The 16,839-nt window shown below is 46.0% G+C and overlaps 1 protein-coding gene across 2 annotated transcripts in view; it reads left to right on the top strand.

The window, feature by feature from the left end:
- TPP2 (tripeptidyl peptidase 2) overlaps positions 1 to 16,839 on the top strand; it is a 596,335-nt gene that overhangs the window by 281,477 nt on the left and 298,019 nt on the right. For both annotated transcript variants that reach the window (XM_078658083.1, XM_078658084.1), the window contains exons 18-19: positions 2,838 to 2,954; positions 4,467 to 4,567. In XM_078658083.1, the coding sequence (XP_078514209.1) occupies positions 2,838 to 2,954; positions 4,467 to 4,567 (218 nt within the window). The remainder of the gene's footprint in view (positions 1 to 2,837; positions 2,955 to 4,466; positions 4,568 to 16,839) is intronic.

Here is a 16,839-nt window from a genome sequence, read left to right as displayed (position 1 = left end):
ATGGATACCTTATGTGGACAAAAAGCTGTGGGGGCCTAAGCATGAACTACCCCAAATTGCCAAAACACAGGTTTGGCACATGGGGAGAAAAGGCCTGGCAGCAAAGGGGTTAACACCAAGAACTTCGTAATCCGGTAAGTACTTTTCAAGTTATCCATTTTTACAGGTAAGTAAAACTGTGACACACGTGTTTTTACGCAGTTTTGCTTTGCTGTGGAGAAAGAAACTTATACTGCATACAGGTATTTGCAAGCGTATATCGGGGGTCTCCTTTAGGACTTAAGGTGCTATGGGGCTAAGGTCCAGAGTACCACTGGCGGTTCAAGTCTGCCTGCCCAGGCGTGTCCGGGTGCAGAGGTGTTGGACGTGTTAGCCTTTCGCGCTACACCGTAGGCAAAGAGGGGTCTACCTAGAAACAGGCTACATAGGGTACTTTGAGACAAGTCTCAGCTCTCCCAATGGGGGCTCAGTTTGGAGGGCCCTGGGAGCAAGGGAGCACAGTTGGTTGTCTTGGACCCGGGCCAGGGAGCTCAAGTTCAGAAGGTTTAGGTTGGCTGGGCCTGTGCGTCAAGTACACTCACGGTTCTTGTTTAGACCTGCATAGTGGGCCAAAATAGGACACCTGGGAGACTCTCTGTGCTGGCCTCTGTGATGCTGATGTCCCTCATCGACTGGTTGGTCGTTTCAGCGTTGGATCCTGGATTGGACTTCAAACAAGCTTTGGTTGCTGCAAGGGGTCTGGTACTCCAGGTATTGGTGCAGGGCAGCCCGATATGTCCTGTCGTCTTCACAGTTGGTGGAGGGACAGATCTCTCCTTCTTGGCGACTGCTGCATTGGTGGTCAGCAGAACGGTGAACCAGACTTTGCGGTCAGTATCTGCAGGTTGTAGGGAAGTGGTTCATCCAATTCAAGGGAGACTGAAGGCTTGGCGAAGTACTGGAGGCCCTTTAAGGCTTTTGGAGGATGCACAGCTGCAGTATGAGTCAGATTGTCATGATTGTCTGGACAGGAGCTGGCAAGCAGGGGTTGGTGCCAGTCCTTCAGTAGTCTGCAGTTCTCGGGCCTTCAGCTCTTCTTGGTCCTTCTTCTTTTGTCAGGGGAATCTGAGTTCTCTGTGTCAAGGGCTGCATACATACTGAATTTAGTGGTGTTAAGGAAAGTGATGGATATTAGACAGTGGGCTAATTATCCCTGGGGTTCCCATCCCGTATATGACCACTTCCTATGGGGAGTGGGTATAACCCTGTCCCAGAGTTCCTAATTCGACCAAAATCAAGATGGTAGATTCCTCCCTTTGTGGAGCACATCCGGCAGCCTGTGCTAGGGGTGTGACTAGCCTGGTGGTGCAACACACCTACTTGCATATCTACTTTCCCACCTGCATATCTACTTTCCCACCTGTCCTTGTGCCAGATGGGCCTCAGGGCAGGGGGTGGCATCTCCTTGGTCTGGAGCAAGTCTAGGTCACATGTCTAAGGCGACAGAGGCTTTGAAGCCTCTGGCCTTGGTATGCAGATTCACTATCCATCCTGCTGGAGGAGGCGTAAACACCTCCTGGCAGAGTAGGCATTGTTTCTGACCTCAGAGTGTGAGCTCTCACCTCCAGGGGCTCAGAAACTCGCCTGTGGTGGCAGGCTGGAAGATACCAGTGAGCCAGCACACTAAGAGGCTGGTAGGTTTTCAGACAACACTTCCAAGGTGACCTTGGGGTACATACCTTAATAAATCCACTACTGACATCAGTATGGATTTACTAAGATCAGGTGTTTAATATCAAACACTATAGGTTTTTGTGGCGCCATCATGTAGCTGGAGAACTTGTAATTACCTGCTCCCTTGTACTATCTAGCAATTGAACTAGACAGCACAGGGGCATATCTGCTCACTCAGATATGTCCTCACATGAAATATAATGCACCCTACTGTAGGGCTATGAGGCCTGCTGTAGGGGTGACTTGCATATATTGCATGCAATGTGTGTGGGCATGGCACACAGGGGCGTGTGCCAGTTCATGCTTTCACATATATCTGCACCATTTCAGGCAGGCTACAATGGCAGTCTGCATGAGTTTGGTGGTTGGTCCTTTAGGGTGGCACAATACATGCTGCAGCCTTTAGGGTCGCTCCTTAACATCCATGTCTTATGTACCAAGTGTACCATTCACTTGGGACTTACAGAGATGCTAACTTTCTTTCCAATTGGGGAACAATTGCACAGTTCACTTGTTTTAGTTAAAGAGCACTGGCTACCTGGTTAGCAGGAACCCAGTGCACTTCAGTAAAAATTTCATCAAATACCAGGCAGAAAGTGGAGATGACCATGTCCAAAAGGGGAACTTTCTTACAGGTTTCATTCCTAGATTCACATATGACCCTCTCTCCTCCCCAGTCAGGGGCTGTGCATCAACACATCCTTTCAAACTAGTTTACTAGAAAGCTGAACAATGGGACCCTCTTGTGGAAGTGGTGGCCAATGCCCTCTCACCTCATTGACTGAAGTTATTGTCTTTCCTAATGACATTAATTGAATAATAAAGTCAATGGTTTTACTTTTCTATTACATTTCTTTTTACTACTTTTGAAATAATATTACCAGCTCAAGGACTGAGAATGATTCAAGTATGTGACTCTGAAGCTTTGTAGGTACAGGTTAGTAACTTGCTTCTTATGTGGCTACTTGCCCTATTGTAAGCTGCGTTAAATGCACAATCAGAGTTAATATCTTGTAGTAATTTTGTTAAGTCCGGAGAGTTGCAGTGAAGCTACAGTAGAATTATTTGAGGCTGTTTAAATATTCAAGTAAAATGATTTTTTCCCTTTTTCCTTTTTTGTGTAGGGTGGAAAAACATTAGAATTCTGTATTGCTCGTTGGTGGGCAAGCCTCAGTGATGTTTGTGTTGATTATACAGTTTCTTTCCATGGTTTAGTTTCCTGCGCTTCTCCGCTTAACATTGTAAGTGTGATTTCTATTTTAAAACTTGCCTTTTGTTGTATGTTTTAAATATCTGTATGCTTCAGAAATCTAGATCTAAAATGAGTTTAAATGTCTTTCATGTTTACACCGCAAAGTATTTGCCATAAATGAGAACTTTAAATAATAATTATCTTATTTGCATCTATTTTCATTTTGTTTTTGACTGGTTAGTTACTACACAGCAGGTATGAAAACACGCGTTGAACATTTGCCAATGGTAAAATAGTGATTCAGGATCATAAATGAAACATGTTAACAATGCTGTGTGGAGATTCAACTATTGCTAAGCTAGAGTGGGACTTTGTCTTTACTATTTAGTCCATTGTGCTTTTGTTATGCTCTCACACTCAAGTCCTACATTCACAGTAACTAGAATACTGCAAGGTTTTGTATATAGCGCACAATACAGTATGATCAACATCCATTGCAAAGGGCATTGGAATACTTTACAAGCAACTGTTGAAAGGCACACAGTTCCATCATATGTACCATTCAAAGATCTGTGTTGTTCACCTCTGAACTACAATTTAGCAATCCGTTCACAGAAGTAGTTAAACATTCCTATTTTTGCCTTATACTAATTAGAAAGATTCTCTTGTCACTTAAATTATTACACTACACTAAACTGACCAGGACCTGCATGTTGTTTAGCTAGGATTGCGGTAATACTGTGTGTGTCTGAGCACCAAAGAAAGATTGTGAAGCTACAAACACTACAAATCAGATGTCTACAGGTTTGTCTTATATTACCCCAGTGCTCAAGACCTTTTAGTGCCGTCGGTACTTTTGTACTTCTGAATCAGAATCTCACCTTCCTTAATGCAGTCCCCAGTCTGTTGAGTCTAACTCAGAATACTATTTTAGTAGGTGTACAGAAAAGGATCAGACTGAAAGGCAGCAAAGCTGGTGTATTTCGCAATTGTTGGAGTGGAAGACTTACTGAGAAGCTGTTGCAATGCAAGAATCACTATTATTATTAACTTGTAGTTCTAAAATGTTCTGAACACTATTCCATCCTGAGTCTTATGATTGCTAAGTCTGTTTGTTGTGGAGTATATAATGTCCTGAAGCCGATCTGCAGATAAGAACTATATTTTAGTTTTGTCTATTTTGTAAGACAATTAAAAAAAAAATGGGGTCAAAAGAAAAACAATGCAGGATTGTGCCTTTTTGAATGAAAGACAAATGCAGCAATGGTCAAAATATTTGCTGTTCTAAAGGTGAAACATATGTAAAATCAGTTTTCATTATTTACCAGCAGTTTCAGCAATACTGATATTGGTGTGACCTACCTCACAGTCCTATTAAGTAAGGAACTGCCCTGCTATGTACACAGTTGTATATTTTGATTCCTTAGAAAATTAATTATGTTGACTTACGATCCTTGTATCAGTATTTGTGAAAACTGGTCACTCGGTTCATAGAAAATCTATGTAAAAGTTTTTATTATACATGTATATATCAATGATTGGATTGTTTGTTTTGTTGTAGCATGCTTCTGATGGCATTGTTCGATTTGATGTGCAGTCCACGTTAAAATATGAAGAATTGTCCCCCTGCATAACTCTGAAGAGCTGGGTTCAGACATTAAGGTACTGCTCTTTTGGATTCCTACAAATAAGTTTCATATTGAAATTGCATTACGGGAGACAAATGAATTTCTGAGGGTCTCAAAGACATTAATAACATTTGATTACAACTTATCCGTGATGGCTCCAGCTGTTACCTTATTCGTGTGATCGAACTGCAAGTCATCCAATGACTTTAAGGGCTATAGCCTGATCAAGCAATCTAAGATCAAGGACCTATTTAACAGGATGAAGTATGCTATGTATGATCTAAATGCGCATCCCGCTTTGGTCAGGTTTAATTCTCACCTTATGATAATTTTAGGGCTGCTCAGTGGAAAGGCAGTGACTCAGTCTCTTTGATTTCACTTGACAACGTTGTAGAAAATGAGTTTTGGATACAGGCTGCCCTATAACGAGTCTGACTTTTAACCATCAGCTTTAATATAGGTTTTTCAACTTTAGTGGTGTATATTTGGGCTGTTCTTTTTTCTACTGGTCTGAAAAGTTACCTCTGTCTCTGCATCATTCGCTGATGCTTAGAGTTCTAAACTAAATATTGCTAAATTGCGATGATATGTTCAGCAAGGTCTTAGCAGAGGTAACCAGGCGCTTTTTGGCCATTTTTCAGGCAGAAATAATATTTTTGTGTCTGTTCATAGATAGGAAGATGAATAGTCTTATTGGGGCAAAGAATCTGAGGAAGAATATGTTTTTGATAATGACTTGCTACTATCCATCATTTCCTGTGGATAAATGTTTGGGTGGAAATTTTTTGGGCCTTGGTGCTACAATTGTCAGGGCTTAACAGAATCCGGCTTTTTAGAGAATCATGATCTCTACCTGCACCTACACCAGACTCTTGCCTTGAAAAAGCCCACGGCCTATAGGCCACCAAGGCGAAACATGTGTCGGGTGTCCTTTATCCACAGATGTAACATGAAATAATAACTACGCACGTAAAACTTTCAAAGAACGTCTGCATTTCATTTTCGGATTACTGCTGACAAATTGTGAGGGACCAATCCTCCACTTTTCCTCTACACTTACCCTTGCAATGGCTCTTGGGTGAAGCCTTTCGTGAGGAATGTGTCACAACACAATTGGGCCCTGACAATTGTAGCACCAAGGCCCAGAAATTTCCACCCAAACATTTATCCACAACCTCAAAATCTGGTCCCTTTTGTGCTACGTTGCCCTCCTTTCTTTGAGAACATCTCAAATATACGCAAATCAAGAATTTGACCACATGGCCACCTGCAGAGATTGAAGAGAACAACAGAACCGAAGAATAGATTAAATCTTTTCCAACACAGGAACTTCTGCACAACCGATAAGACTCAATCCGAATTCTGCAAAATCCACCTTTCAAGCTTTAGAGAAATCGCTAAAGAAAGAAACCACAAAATGGTGGGAAGCTGCCAGTCTTAAAAAGTATCTGGAAGCATAGAGAATACCGAGAGGACTTCGGATTCTTATTTTTTTCCGGTAGAGACAACCAAATCAGAACAGATTGTGAGATGGGAAGGGAACTTGAGGGAGGCCTCCAATAATATGATACGCCAACTCATCGATATAGCAGAAGAGGAACACATCAAGCATAAAAAGGAGGTAGGTGATTTCACAAAGAAAATAGAAGAATCCAACTGGGGTGAGATCACAAGCAAAAACTACGAGATACTTAACAGAATCCGGCTTTTTAGAGAATCATGATCTCTACCTGCACCAACACCAGACTCTTGCCTTGAAAAAGCCCACGGCCTACAGGCCACCAGGGCGAAAAACGTGTCGGCTGTCCTTTATCCACAGATGTAACCTGAAATAAAAACTACGCACGTAAAACTTTCAAAGAACGTCTGCATTTCAATTTTCGGATTACTGCTGACATCGTGAGGGCACAGTCCTCCACTTTTCCTCTATACTTACCCCTACAATGGCTCTTGGGTGAAGCCTTTCGCGAGGAATGTGTGTGAGAAAGTGCCATCTTTCTTGCATTGGTATGCCCTCACTTTTTTCTGACTGCTGATGTGCTTTGACTGAGTGTGCCCTGGGCTCCTGTCAACCAGTTACCCAGGGCCTGTGTTCCTTCCCTAAAAACTGTATTGAAACAAAACCCAATTGGCATCTCTAGCCACCTATCAGCCCCTAGTAAATGGTACCCTAGGTACCCAGGGCATGGTGACCAGAGAAGACCCCTAAGGGCTGCAGCACTTATTGTGCCACCTATAGGGGCCCTGTACCTGGGTACCCACACACTGCCTTTGGCAGGGTGAGTGCCTAGGTACAGAACTAAACAAAGAGTCGACATGGCACACATCCCTGTATGCCATGCCCACAAACCCACTGCCCTGGCATACATCAGTCACCCTTCTAGCTGGGTGCCCTGTGCCAGTGGTGTGGGCCCAGGTGCACGAGCCCTGTGCCCCTACAGTACCCAGGGCCATTCATGGGCACTGTAAGTGCAGTGATGCTATTAAGAGTATATGGTGCTGGGAGGTTGTCATTACGAACTCCACAGTACCATAATGGCTACACTGAAGACTGACAAGTTTGGTACTAAACTTCTCAGCACATTAAACCTGCACTGATGCCAGTGTGAGATTTAATGTAAAATGCACCAGAGGGCATCTTAGATATGTCCCCTGAAAACCTAACCTACAATCCACGTCTGGCTGAGTGGCTGCAGAGGCTGCCACACAGCAGACATGTTGCTGGACCCCTGGGCAGGAGAGCCCCCGCTCTCCTGGGCCTGAAACAATGCACATCCTGGGCGAGGTGCTATGTCTCCTCCCTCAGGATGGACAGGGGGAAGCTTCAAAGGCATGCCGCCTCTGTGAGCTTCTCCAGACCATTTGCTGTACCCAGCAACCAGCCCCCACCAGTCCTGCCCCCACTCTGGCGGGAAGACTGGCGGGAAAAACTACGCCAAGTACGGGGGGTGCCCGCCTGTGCCAACCCCACCCCTCAGGTGGGGGAGACGAGGTGAAGCACGACCCCGGGCTCCGGCCATCTTGAAGATGGGGAGCCCTGCCCAATCACAGCTAGGCTCCTGCCCCCCTCCCACAGGAGAGGAGCAGGCTAGGGGGTGTACTCATCCCAGGGCAGGGACCTTGCCATACCTGTAACGCCCCTAAATTCAGTATTTAGGGGCTCCCTGAATCTTCCTTACTCAGATCCCGATATGAAAAGAAGAAAGAAGATCAAGAAGAAGACCTGCAGTTCAGCTTTTAACAGGACGACAACAACTGACTTGGCCCCAGCCCTACCGGCCTGTCGATCCTGGAACCTGCTCCTGCTTAATCCCGTCGACTCCTGCGGACAGCAACCTTGGGACACCCGGAGGACCTGCCTGCCTTGACCCTCTTGAAGACTGGGACTCCCATCAGCAGAGGCTCTGCTGCAACAATCCACCTGGTGCCAACCAGGAAGCTCTGGACCAGCCCACTCTGCACCCGCCGAGCCCGGGCCGGGCCCAATCGAACCAAGACCACAAGAACGTCCCACCGGCAACTGGGACCCGAAGTCCAGTGCCCAATGACCCTCCTCGACGAACCAACCAACGCCTGCAGACAAAGAACCAGAGGCCACCCCAACCGTGACCAGCCAAGGGTAAGCTTTTCCGACACCAAAGACACCCCTGCACCCGGTGCCCTACAGCCCCATGTACCTCCGTTTGGGGTACCTACCTGTGCTCCAAGATCCCAACTTACCTCTCGAAGTGCTGGTCGCTCCTGGAGAGTCTCCGTTCCGAGCCTGCAGCCTTTGTTCCTTTTTGACCCTTCCCATTGGATAACATTGAGTGCCTGACGGCTCAAAAGTACCCTGCACCCAGCTGCCCGAGTGCCGCTGGCTGTGACCCCTGTGCCCTATCCTACTTCCCCCCCTTGCCCTGAGCAAGTGACCAGGACCCGGAGCTGCTTGGCCTGCTAGCCAGCAGCCAACAACCGAAGGCCCCCCTTCCCTCATTGGTTATCATTGGGCCTACCTACCTCTGCACACTGCCGCCCCTGTCCCGCTGGTAGTGAACTAACTGTACTTACCTGACCCTGGGAGACCCCTGAGTCTATGCCCAGAATCTTAACTTCACCAACCAAGTACTCACCTGGAAACTGGTAATTTACTTACCTGCCTTTGGAAACACTGACTCATTTTGACTCGAAAATGTTCTAAGTGTGAAGTTTTGAAATCTGAAAATATTCACATAAAAACAGCCAATGTACGAATTCCGAAGTAGTACTCACCTGTTATCAGGGGAGAAGCCAGTACTGTACCTTTCAGCCCAGTACTGAACCGCAAAAGTAATCCCTAGCGGGGTTACTAGTAATCTGTATTTTCTCCATAGGAACCCATTGTCTGCTTTTCTATGAAATTTCTTCTAAATGTCTACTTTTGAAAACTGCAAATATTCTTTAAAAATCATACGAAATACTGAAACGTAATTACCTACCTGTTTTGAGTTAAGACCCCAGTGCTGGCCCTAGGAGACCAGTGCTGGCCCTAGGAGACCAGTGCTGGGTTACAAAAGTAACGCAATCGTACTTTACCTGCAACCTGAATTTTCTCCCATTGAATAACATTGTCAGATTTCCATTGAAAAGTTTCTAAGTGTGAACTTTTAAAACTGCTTTATATTCACTACAGTAACTAAAACGTTTTTGCTAATCTGGTTTCAGCTTAGACCCCAGGACTGAATCTAAGATATAGTCTTGGGACTACTAAAGTAATCTATATAGTAATCAACTGTACTTGCATGTGGAAAACCCATTGAGCTCAGTGCTTTAGTGTGTTTTAGGATTGTGATGCTTACTGCCAATACTGTATTAATTGTGTGCACAAACTTTATTGCTCCTTTGCAAAGTAATTACATGAGAGAACTCCTAACAAGAAAAGTATATTTTTATAACTGATGGTTCTAAAAATAAAACACCTATATCTGTGGATATAAAAACAGTTGGCCTGGAGTTCAGTCCTTGAGTGTGTGAAACCTTTTGCTGACTGAGTGCGTACAACAAATGCTTTACACTGCCATCTGGTACTTCCTTACTGCTCGACCAAGCTACCACTTTGGAGAGTAAGGTCAATTCTCACTTTAACCTCTGTTATACCTCTGGGGTTGGTGGACTCTATACACACTGTACTTCTTTCTAGTCCAGTATATAGAGCCACTTTCTCACAATGTGTCACAACACAATTGGGCCCTGACAATTGTAGCACCGAGGCCCTGAAATTTCCACCCAAACATTTATCCACAACCTCAAAATCTGGTCCCTTTTGTGCTACGTTGCCCTCCATTCTTTAAGAACATCTCAAATATACGCAAATCAAGAATTTGACCACATGGCCACCTGCAGAGATAGAAGAGAGCAACGGAACCGAAGAATAAATGAATTCTTTTCCAACACAGGAACTTCTGCATAACCGATAAAGACTCAATCCGAATTCTGCAAAATCCACCTTTCAAGCTTTAGAGAAATCGCTAAAGAAAAAAAACACAAAATGGTGGGAAGCTGCCAGTCTTAAAAAGTATCTGGAAGCAGAGAGAATACCGAGAGGCCTTCGGATTCCTATTTTTCCCTCAGTAGAAACAACCAAATCAGAACAGATTGTGAGATGGGAAAAGAACTTGAGGGGGGCCTCCAATAATATGATACGCCAACTCATCGATATAGCAGAAGTGGAACACATCAAGCATAAAAAGGAGGAAGATGATTTCACAAAGAAAATAGAAGAATCCAACTGGGGTGAGATCACAACCAAAAACTACGAGATACTTCACAGAATCTGGCTTTTTAGAGAATCATGATTTATACCTGCACCAACACCAGACTCTTGCCTTGTAAATGCCCTTGGCCTATAGGCCACCAGGGCGAAACACGTGTCGGCTGTCCTTTATCCACAGATGTAACATGAAATAAAAACTATGCACGTAAAACTTACAAAGAACGTCTGCATTACATTTTCGGATTACTGCTGACAAATCGTGAGGGCACAATACTTCACTTTTCCTCTATACTATCCATCATTTCCTGCATTTCACTGTCAGGCCCCATTCTGGGTCTCCGTTGGTTGATCGTATTGGCAGCTTTAGACTGCCTTAGCTTTGCCCAGCCACACGTAATGCATTTGTTTTTGTGACATATTTTAGAAATATACTGCGCATATTTTTTTTTTCAGGACTCTTCCAGGGATTCAGTCTGAACATTTCGTACAAGGCAGAACACCATGGTTTACTGTTTTCCTCTACATAATCAGCAGCATTTCCTAATGTTTTTAGACCCCACACAGTACCACAGCTGTAGTTTTCTAACACAGTTGTTCTTATCATGTCAACCGTGTCTCGGCCCCTTGGAGGGGAGATTTCCAGCACAGAGGCCAGTTTTGGAACAGAGGCAGTAATAACCTGAGTTTATACCTATGATGCAGACCACCTAACTACACACACCAGGTATGGGTTCCAGTGCTAATCTAAGAGACCAATGGTTGGGTTGTTCATGGTTTACAGCCTGCTAATAATGTTGATATGTTGCTTAGTTGGATCTGTTTACTAATCGCAACACACCTGCTTCAAAATAGACCATAATAATTTCAATAAATATATTGTAAACTTCCTTTGTGTCTTTCTTCTGTTTACTATGGACATGCATGAGTGAGAACGAAAGGTGATGATCTGTTTCCACAGTTCCCTTGGGGACTGAAGGTTCATGTTCTGAAATCACCTGTTACTCAGGAAGGTTAGTAGTTCAGGTAAGGCATTGTGAGCTAGTCTGATTTGGGCCTACAGGTATTGTTGTGGTAGAACGACTCAGTCTTTGACGTCTTGTTCTCCCAAGGCACAGTACTGTTTCCAAACAGAATCCCTGCAACACCTTCTGCAACACAAACATTCTATAGCTACACTTGAGTTTCGATCTGAAATTGTCAAATATTTATGCATCTGAGCTTGACATGGGCTTCAGATTGTTTTTATTACGATCGTAGAGGTGGGTAGTTGGACGTTGTGAATAATGCAACCTTCGGAGATTCAGCTAAACAGGGGCATTTTCTTATCCATTTTACCATTTTTGTCACTTCCTGAAGATTTTGATTCTGTGACTAAAGATAATCTTGAACATGTCCAAATGTCAAAGCCCTTTTACAATGAATGACAAACACTTAGTTTGCAATAGTCTTCTTCTGCAATACTAAAACATGCTGCTCTGCCTATAAAGGGTTTACATTTAAATAGATAAATATATTAAATAAGAGTCAAGTTAGTGAGACCAAGAAGCATTGTTATTACCTATAAACCATACGGTCTGATGGATGAGGTATGAGTCCGATTTGAGTCACGAGAGAAACAACAATGAATTAACCAGAGAAAATCCCACAACATAGGGGCATATGCATCAACATACGGTAATACCTGTCGGTAATACCGAAAAATAACGACTCGCTATTATGAACATGCAAACCGCGATGCATCAAACTAATCGTTAAAAATTACCGAGTCGTTAATAATCGCTATTAAATAACGATTATACGCCTGCGAGAGTAGCAAAAACCGAAATCGGTAATACCGATTCGGTATTAGTGATTCCGGTATTAGCAGATTCGATATTAACGAAAACGGGAAATTTACGCGACGCTTCGGAAGCAGGCCGATGACATCACAACCAGGAAGTAGGACAGCCACGCTGCATTCAGTGTTCGGAGTAGCACAGAGGAGGAGGCAGAGCACAGGAGCTGAGGACCCTGACAGAACCAGTAGCAACCAGGAAAAGGCAAGCAGGACAAGATGGAGAAGGAGGCCCCCCAGCATGGAAAGGACACACCCCGAAAGCGAAAACGGAAGTTTTCAGATAAGGAGCTGGAAATCTTAATAGAGAGTGTGACCAGCAACCATGACCGACTCTTTGGAAAGTTGTCGCTGAAGGTGCCAGAGGCTGAAAAAAGAAAGATGTGGCTGCGCATCACGGACAAGGTGAATGCCTGCGGAGTCACCCACCGCAGCATCGACGACCTAAAAAAACGCTGGTACGACCTGCGTAAGAGGGCCAAGGAGAGGATAGCGCTGAGGGTCAAGGATGCTGCTGGCACAGGAGGGGGCACATCCAATGTGACGCCTAACACAGCCCTGGAGGATCTAGTGGAGGCCACCATAGAACCAGAAGCTGTTGTGGGGGTCACAAGTCTGGACACCTCAGGTGCTGCGGAAGGAGGACAAGGTAAGAAGCATGGCAGCGTAACGATGCAGCGTGTACTAAGTCCCTGCCCAATCCCCCATGCCAGACCCAGTGCACATGTAGCGTTGCCCTAGACACACACCCTCACCACTGTGTTGCACCATGGGAGATGTAGTCAATACATGAATGGGTGCATGCCTGAGCCCAGAGATGAATACAGCAGCCAAGGGTCAAATGTCAGTCACAAAAAGTAATTTATTGTGAGATGCCACAGCTATTGTCACATACTATACCATGATAATAACTATGCACTGTTTCACACACAGATGCATCCCCCATCGATTCTGACGACAGTGGCCGCCTTGTCATCTCGGAGACGCCAGAGTTGTCAGATGCGGAGTGCTCACAGGGAGCTGAAGTCATGTCCTCCCCTTCACCACCACGGCGGACAACACCTCCACCGTCCTCGCGGTCCAAGCCAGCACCACCACCACCACCATCCTCGCGGTCCAAGACACCACCACCACCACCACCACCACCACCACCTTCCTCGCGGTCCAAGACACCACCACCACCACCACCACCACCACCACCACCACCAGTGCGGGCCACTCCGCAGAGCAGATGTTGCCGCCCTGTCCGTGATGGAGTCAGATTAATGTTCATCACACCCAAATGTTCCACGCCAGGCTGTTGTCACTCCAACCAGCCAAACTGCAGGCCGACAGCGCATCAGGCAGAGGGGTGTGCCCCCGGGTCGGGCTGCTGCAAGACCGGTCGATCTGTCCGAAGGGTACGGAGTTGTGGAGACCCGGATGCTGCGTGTCCAGCGCCTGCAGGGGAGACACATGGGTGCCATGAAATTCACCATGACAAAACTTTGCAACAAACTTTGCAACAAACTTGGCAACATGACTGACGCTGTGCGTGAGCACACCACTGCCGTATCTGCCGGCAACAAAGATATCAAGCTTTGCCTGCAAGAACTGACACGTGCCATAGTCGCAGGCCAACAGAGTGAGCGCCGGCGTCACAGGCAGATCATGCTGGCAGTGAATACTACTAACAAAGCCATCAATAAGCTGTGCAACAGCACGGCTGTGCTGTCCCGCAGGTCCGTGTCCCTGCAAGTGGAGCTAGGTCATTATTGTGGGGATGTGGCAAAGGCCCTTGAGAGGGTGACCACTGCAGTGGAGCAACTGCAGCCAGGGTCAGCCAGTGTCAGCAGTCTGGGAGCGGAAGAGGGGAGTGAGGCAGCCTCCAGTGTCAGCAGCGTCTCCCTGCCGGACACCAGCGTGAGGAGGCGCAGTGGCCGCAATGCAACTGCCACTGACTCCCATCATGTAGAACCCGAGGAGTCACAGGACAAGAGACTGGGGGTACGCGGCAAACGGAAGTGAACATGTGGCAAAGTCACACTGTCCTTGGTGAGGTAACCATGGCCAGACCAAAGTGCCGCACGCGTCACCTGTTCTGAGAAGGGACATTTATAGTTTTAATTTAACTGCAGCAGCAGCATGTTTGTGTTACGTATTTCTGCACCAGTCAGGTGTCCATGCCCATTAAACCCTTGCAAATCTGTTCCTGTTGTCAAGTCACTCTCTTACCTGTCTCAGAAATGATTCCGTGTGATGTATGTCCGCCTCCTTTGCCCTTCAGCTGTGTTGGGCACATGTGCCTGTCGGTGTTGTGGGGGGGGTTGCTGGGCACGTAGTTCATCCTCTCCCTCCACCTCTATGTGTATCCCCCTGCGCGTGGCGATGTTGTGCAGGATGGCACACACAGCAATGATCTGGCAGCAGGTCACTGGGTCATACTGCAAGGCACCTCCAGTCTTGTGCAGTATTCGGAAGCGGCTCTTGAGGATGCCGAATGTTCGCTCAACCACATTCCTTGTGCTGATGTGTGCTCTGTTGTAGCGCTGCTCTTGCGGGGTAGCTGGGTTGAGATAGGGAGTGAGGAGATATTCACGCAATGCGTATGCGCTGTCACCTGCAGGATGGGGAGAGAATGGTAATCAGCATGAATGAAATTATACATGTGGGGATGGAGTGGATGGGGAGTACGATGATGCAGCTATATGTACCTAGTAGGTGTCCCTCTCCGAATTCACCGTTGATCAGGCGCCTGTGGAGGCCACAGTGACGGAAAATGTAGGCGTCGTGTGTGCTCCCGGGGAATTGGGCTACAAGGTCCGTAATGATGAACTTGGCATTGCACACCACCTGCACATTAATAGAATGATATGATTTCCGGTTGCGGAAAATGTATTCGGTGGCTGATGGAGGACAGATGGGGACATGCGTGTAGTCCACACACCCTATGACATGGGGGAATTGTGCCACCTGGTAGAATTCCCTTTTGGTGCGGGTAAGCTGCTGGGGGGTTCTGGGGAAGGTGATGTGGCGATTAATAAATGTCAGCATGGCCTCTAGGAACCGGTGGAAGAAGCGTGATAAAGCACTTTGCGACACGCCTCCTGTCTCAGCTATTACCCCCTGGAAGCTTCCAGATGCAAGCAGGTGCAGGCAGCATAGGACCTGCACATGGGCTGGTATGGCGTTGGTCCGACGGGTCTCGTGCTGCAGTAATGGTGCCAGGTCTGCTATTAGGTCCATTATCATGGCACGGTTGAGTCTATACTTGGCGTACACCTGTTCCTGGGTCTGCCCCAGCAAAGTGATGCGCACCCTGAAGATCCTGTCCTGTATCATCCTCCTGCGCTGGGCCTGGGCGTTGATCCTCCTCCTCCTAGCAAGCACGTAGAGGGCAGCCATTTTGGTGTACATGTGGGGTTTCCCAGGGCATTTATGAAGGGTTACTGATTGTCAGCACCTGCTGATGGGGTTATTTTTTTTTTTTCTGTCCTTCTGTTAACTTTACCTCCTGATTGTGATTCCCCTTATTTTGCTCATGCTAAATAGCGATTTTAGGGATTTCCGGTATTAGCGACTGTTCATGCATTCCATTTCGATTCGTTATTGCCTATTCGGTATTTCCGAAGTATGCTTTGGTGTTCGGTATTTCCGAATGTCTGTTTAACGAATCGGTAATTTACCGCGGAGCATTTTAGCAGATCTTTATTTTTTTCCGATTTTTTGGTTTGATGCATTGCGTTTTATGGTTTTGCGTTCGGTATCGGCCTGTTTTACCGATTCGGTGTTTTACCGGGAGGTATTTTCGTTGATGCATATGCCAGATAGAGCTGTGACCTACCTCACCTATTCACTGCCCAGTTGGGACATAGGGGATTTGCAAACATTCTGTAAGAATACTTTTTTGAATGCTAAGGTAAATGGATCAAGAAAGTTGTCTCTATTCAGTGGATAAATAGACCAGCATCAAGTCCCAGTCTGTCAGCGGTTTAGTTGGATTTCTCAATTTGAGATGTCACTTTTCCTTACCCACAGGCTTCCCAAATTCTGCACATCCTATGGGAGACATGTGGGACTTTAATTTGGTCAGACACTGATTTATTTGCCTGTTACACTGCCTCTAAGACAAGTGCTATACTTTCTCCCTTTTTTGAGTGGACTGGTAACATTCGGGGTGATGGCACCTGTAGTAAAATACTTTGGGTTTCATGACAGAGCCATGTCATCCTTTTAGACGTTTCCCAATCTCCTTCGGCTTTGAACATTACTAAAAGGTAAGCTAAGGTGCGCTCACCGCCCAAAACTAATCTGACCTCACTCCTCAACTACCACCAATCCCATCCGTGCATTTTTATGTGGGTATAATATCATTAAACCAATAACTTACATAGTGACTTTGGTCCATTTGCATTCCTTGCTATATTAAGTTGCTGAATAGATTTTACGAGCCATCCTTCTTTAGCCATCTCCAGTGCTTTCTGGGTGAGAGCCCTTTGGCACTTGTGCTAATGACAACATGCTGTGTGGCCCAGAACAAGTGCAACACCTTTGCCTCAAAGCAGTTTTTCAAACACCAATGAACCTTGTTCTGATACAGTGCTTCAACAAGACAAGGCCATATCCGGCGATGTCCAGGGAGAAGGAGGGCTTCTGGAGAATCCTCTAGATCAGCCTGATGTTAGATGCATACATCACACTAGCCACTTCCGAGCCAACCCAACCTCATGTGGACTCACTGTTGGATGACATTGCTTGTTTT

Source organism: Lissotriton helveticus, chromosome 8, assembly GCF_964261635.1.
Source record: "Lissotriton helveticus chromosome 8, aLisHel1.1, whole genome shotgun sequence".
NCBI classification, from domain to species: domain Eukaryota; kingdom Metazoa; phylum Chordata; class Amphibia; order Caudata; family Salamandridae; genus Lissotriton; species Lissotriton helveticus.
The sequence above is the reverse complement of the archived record's forward strand: the minus strand, read 5'-3'. Positions and strand labels throughout refer to the sequence as shown.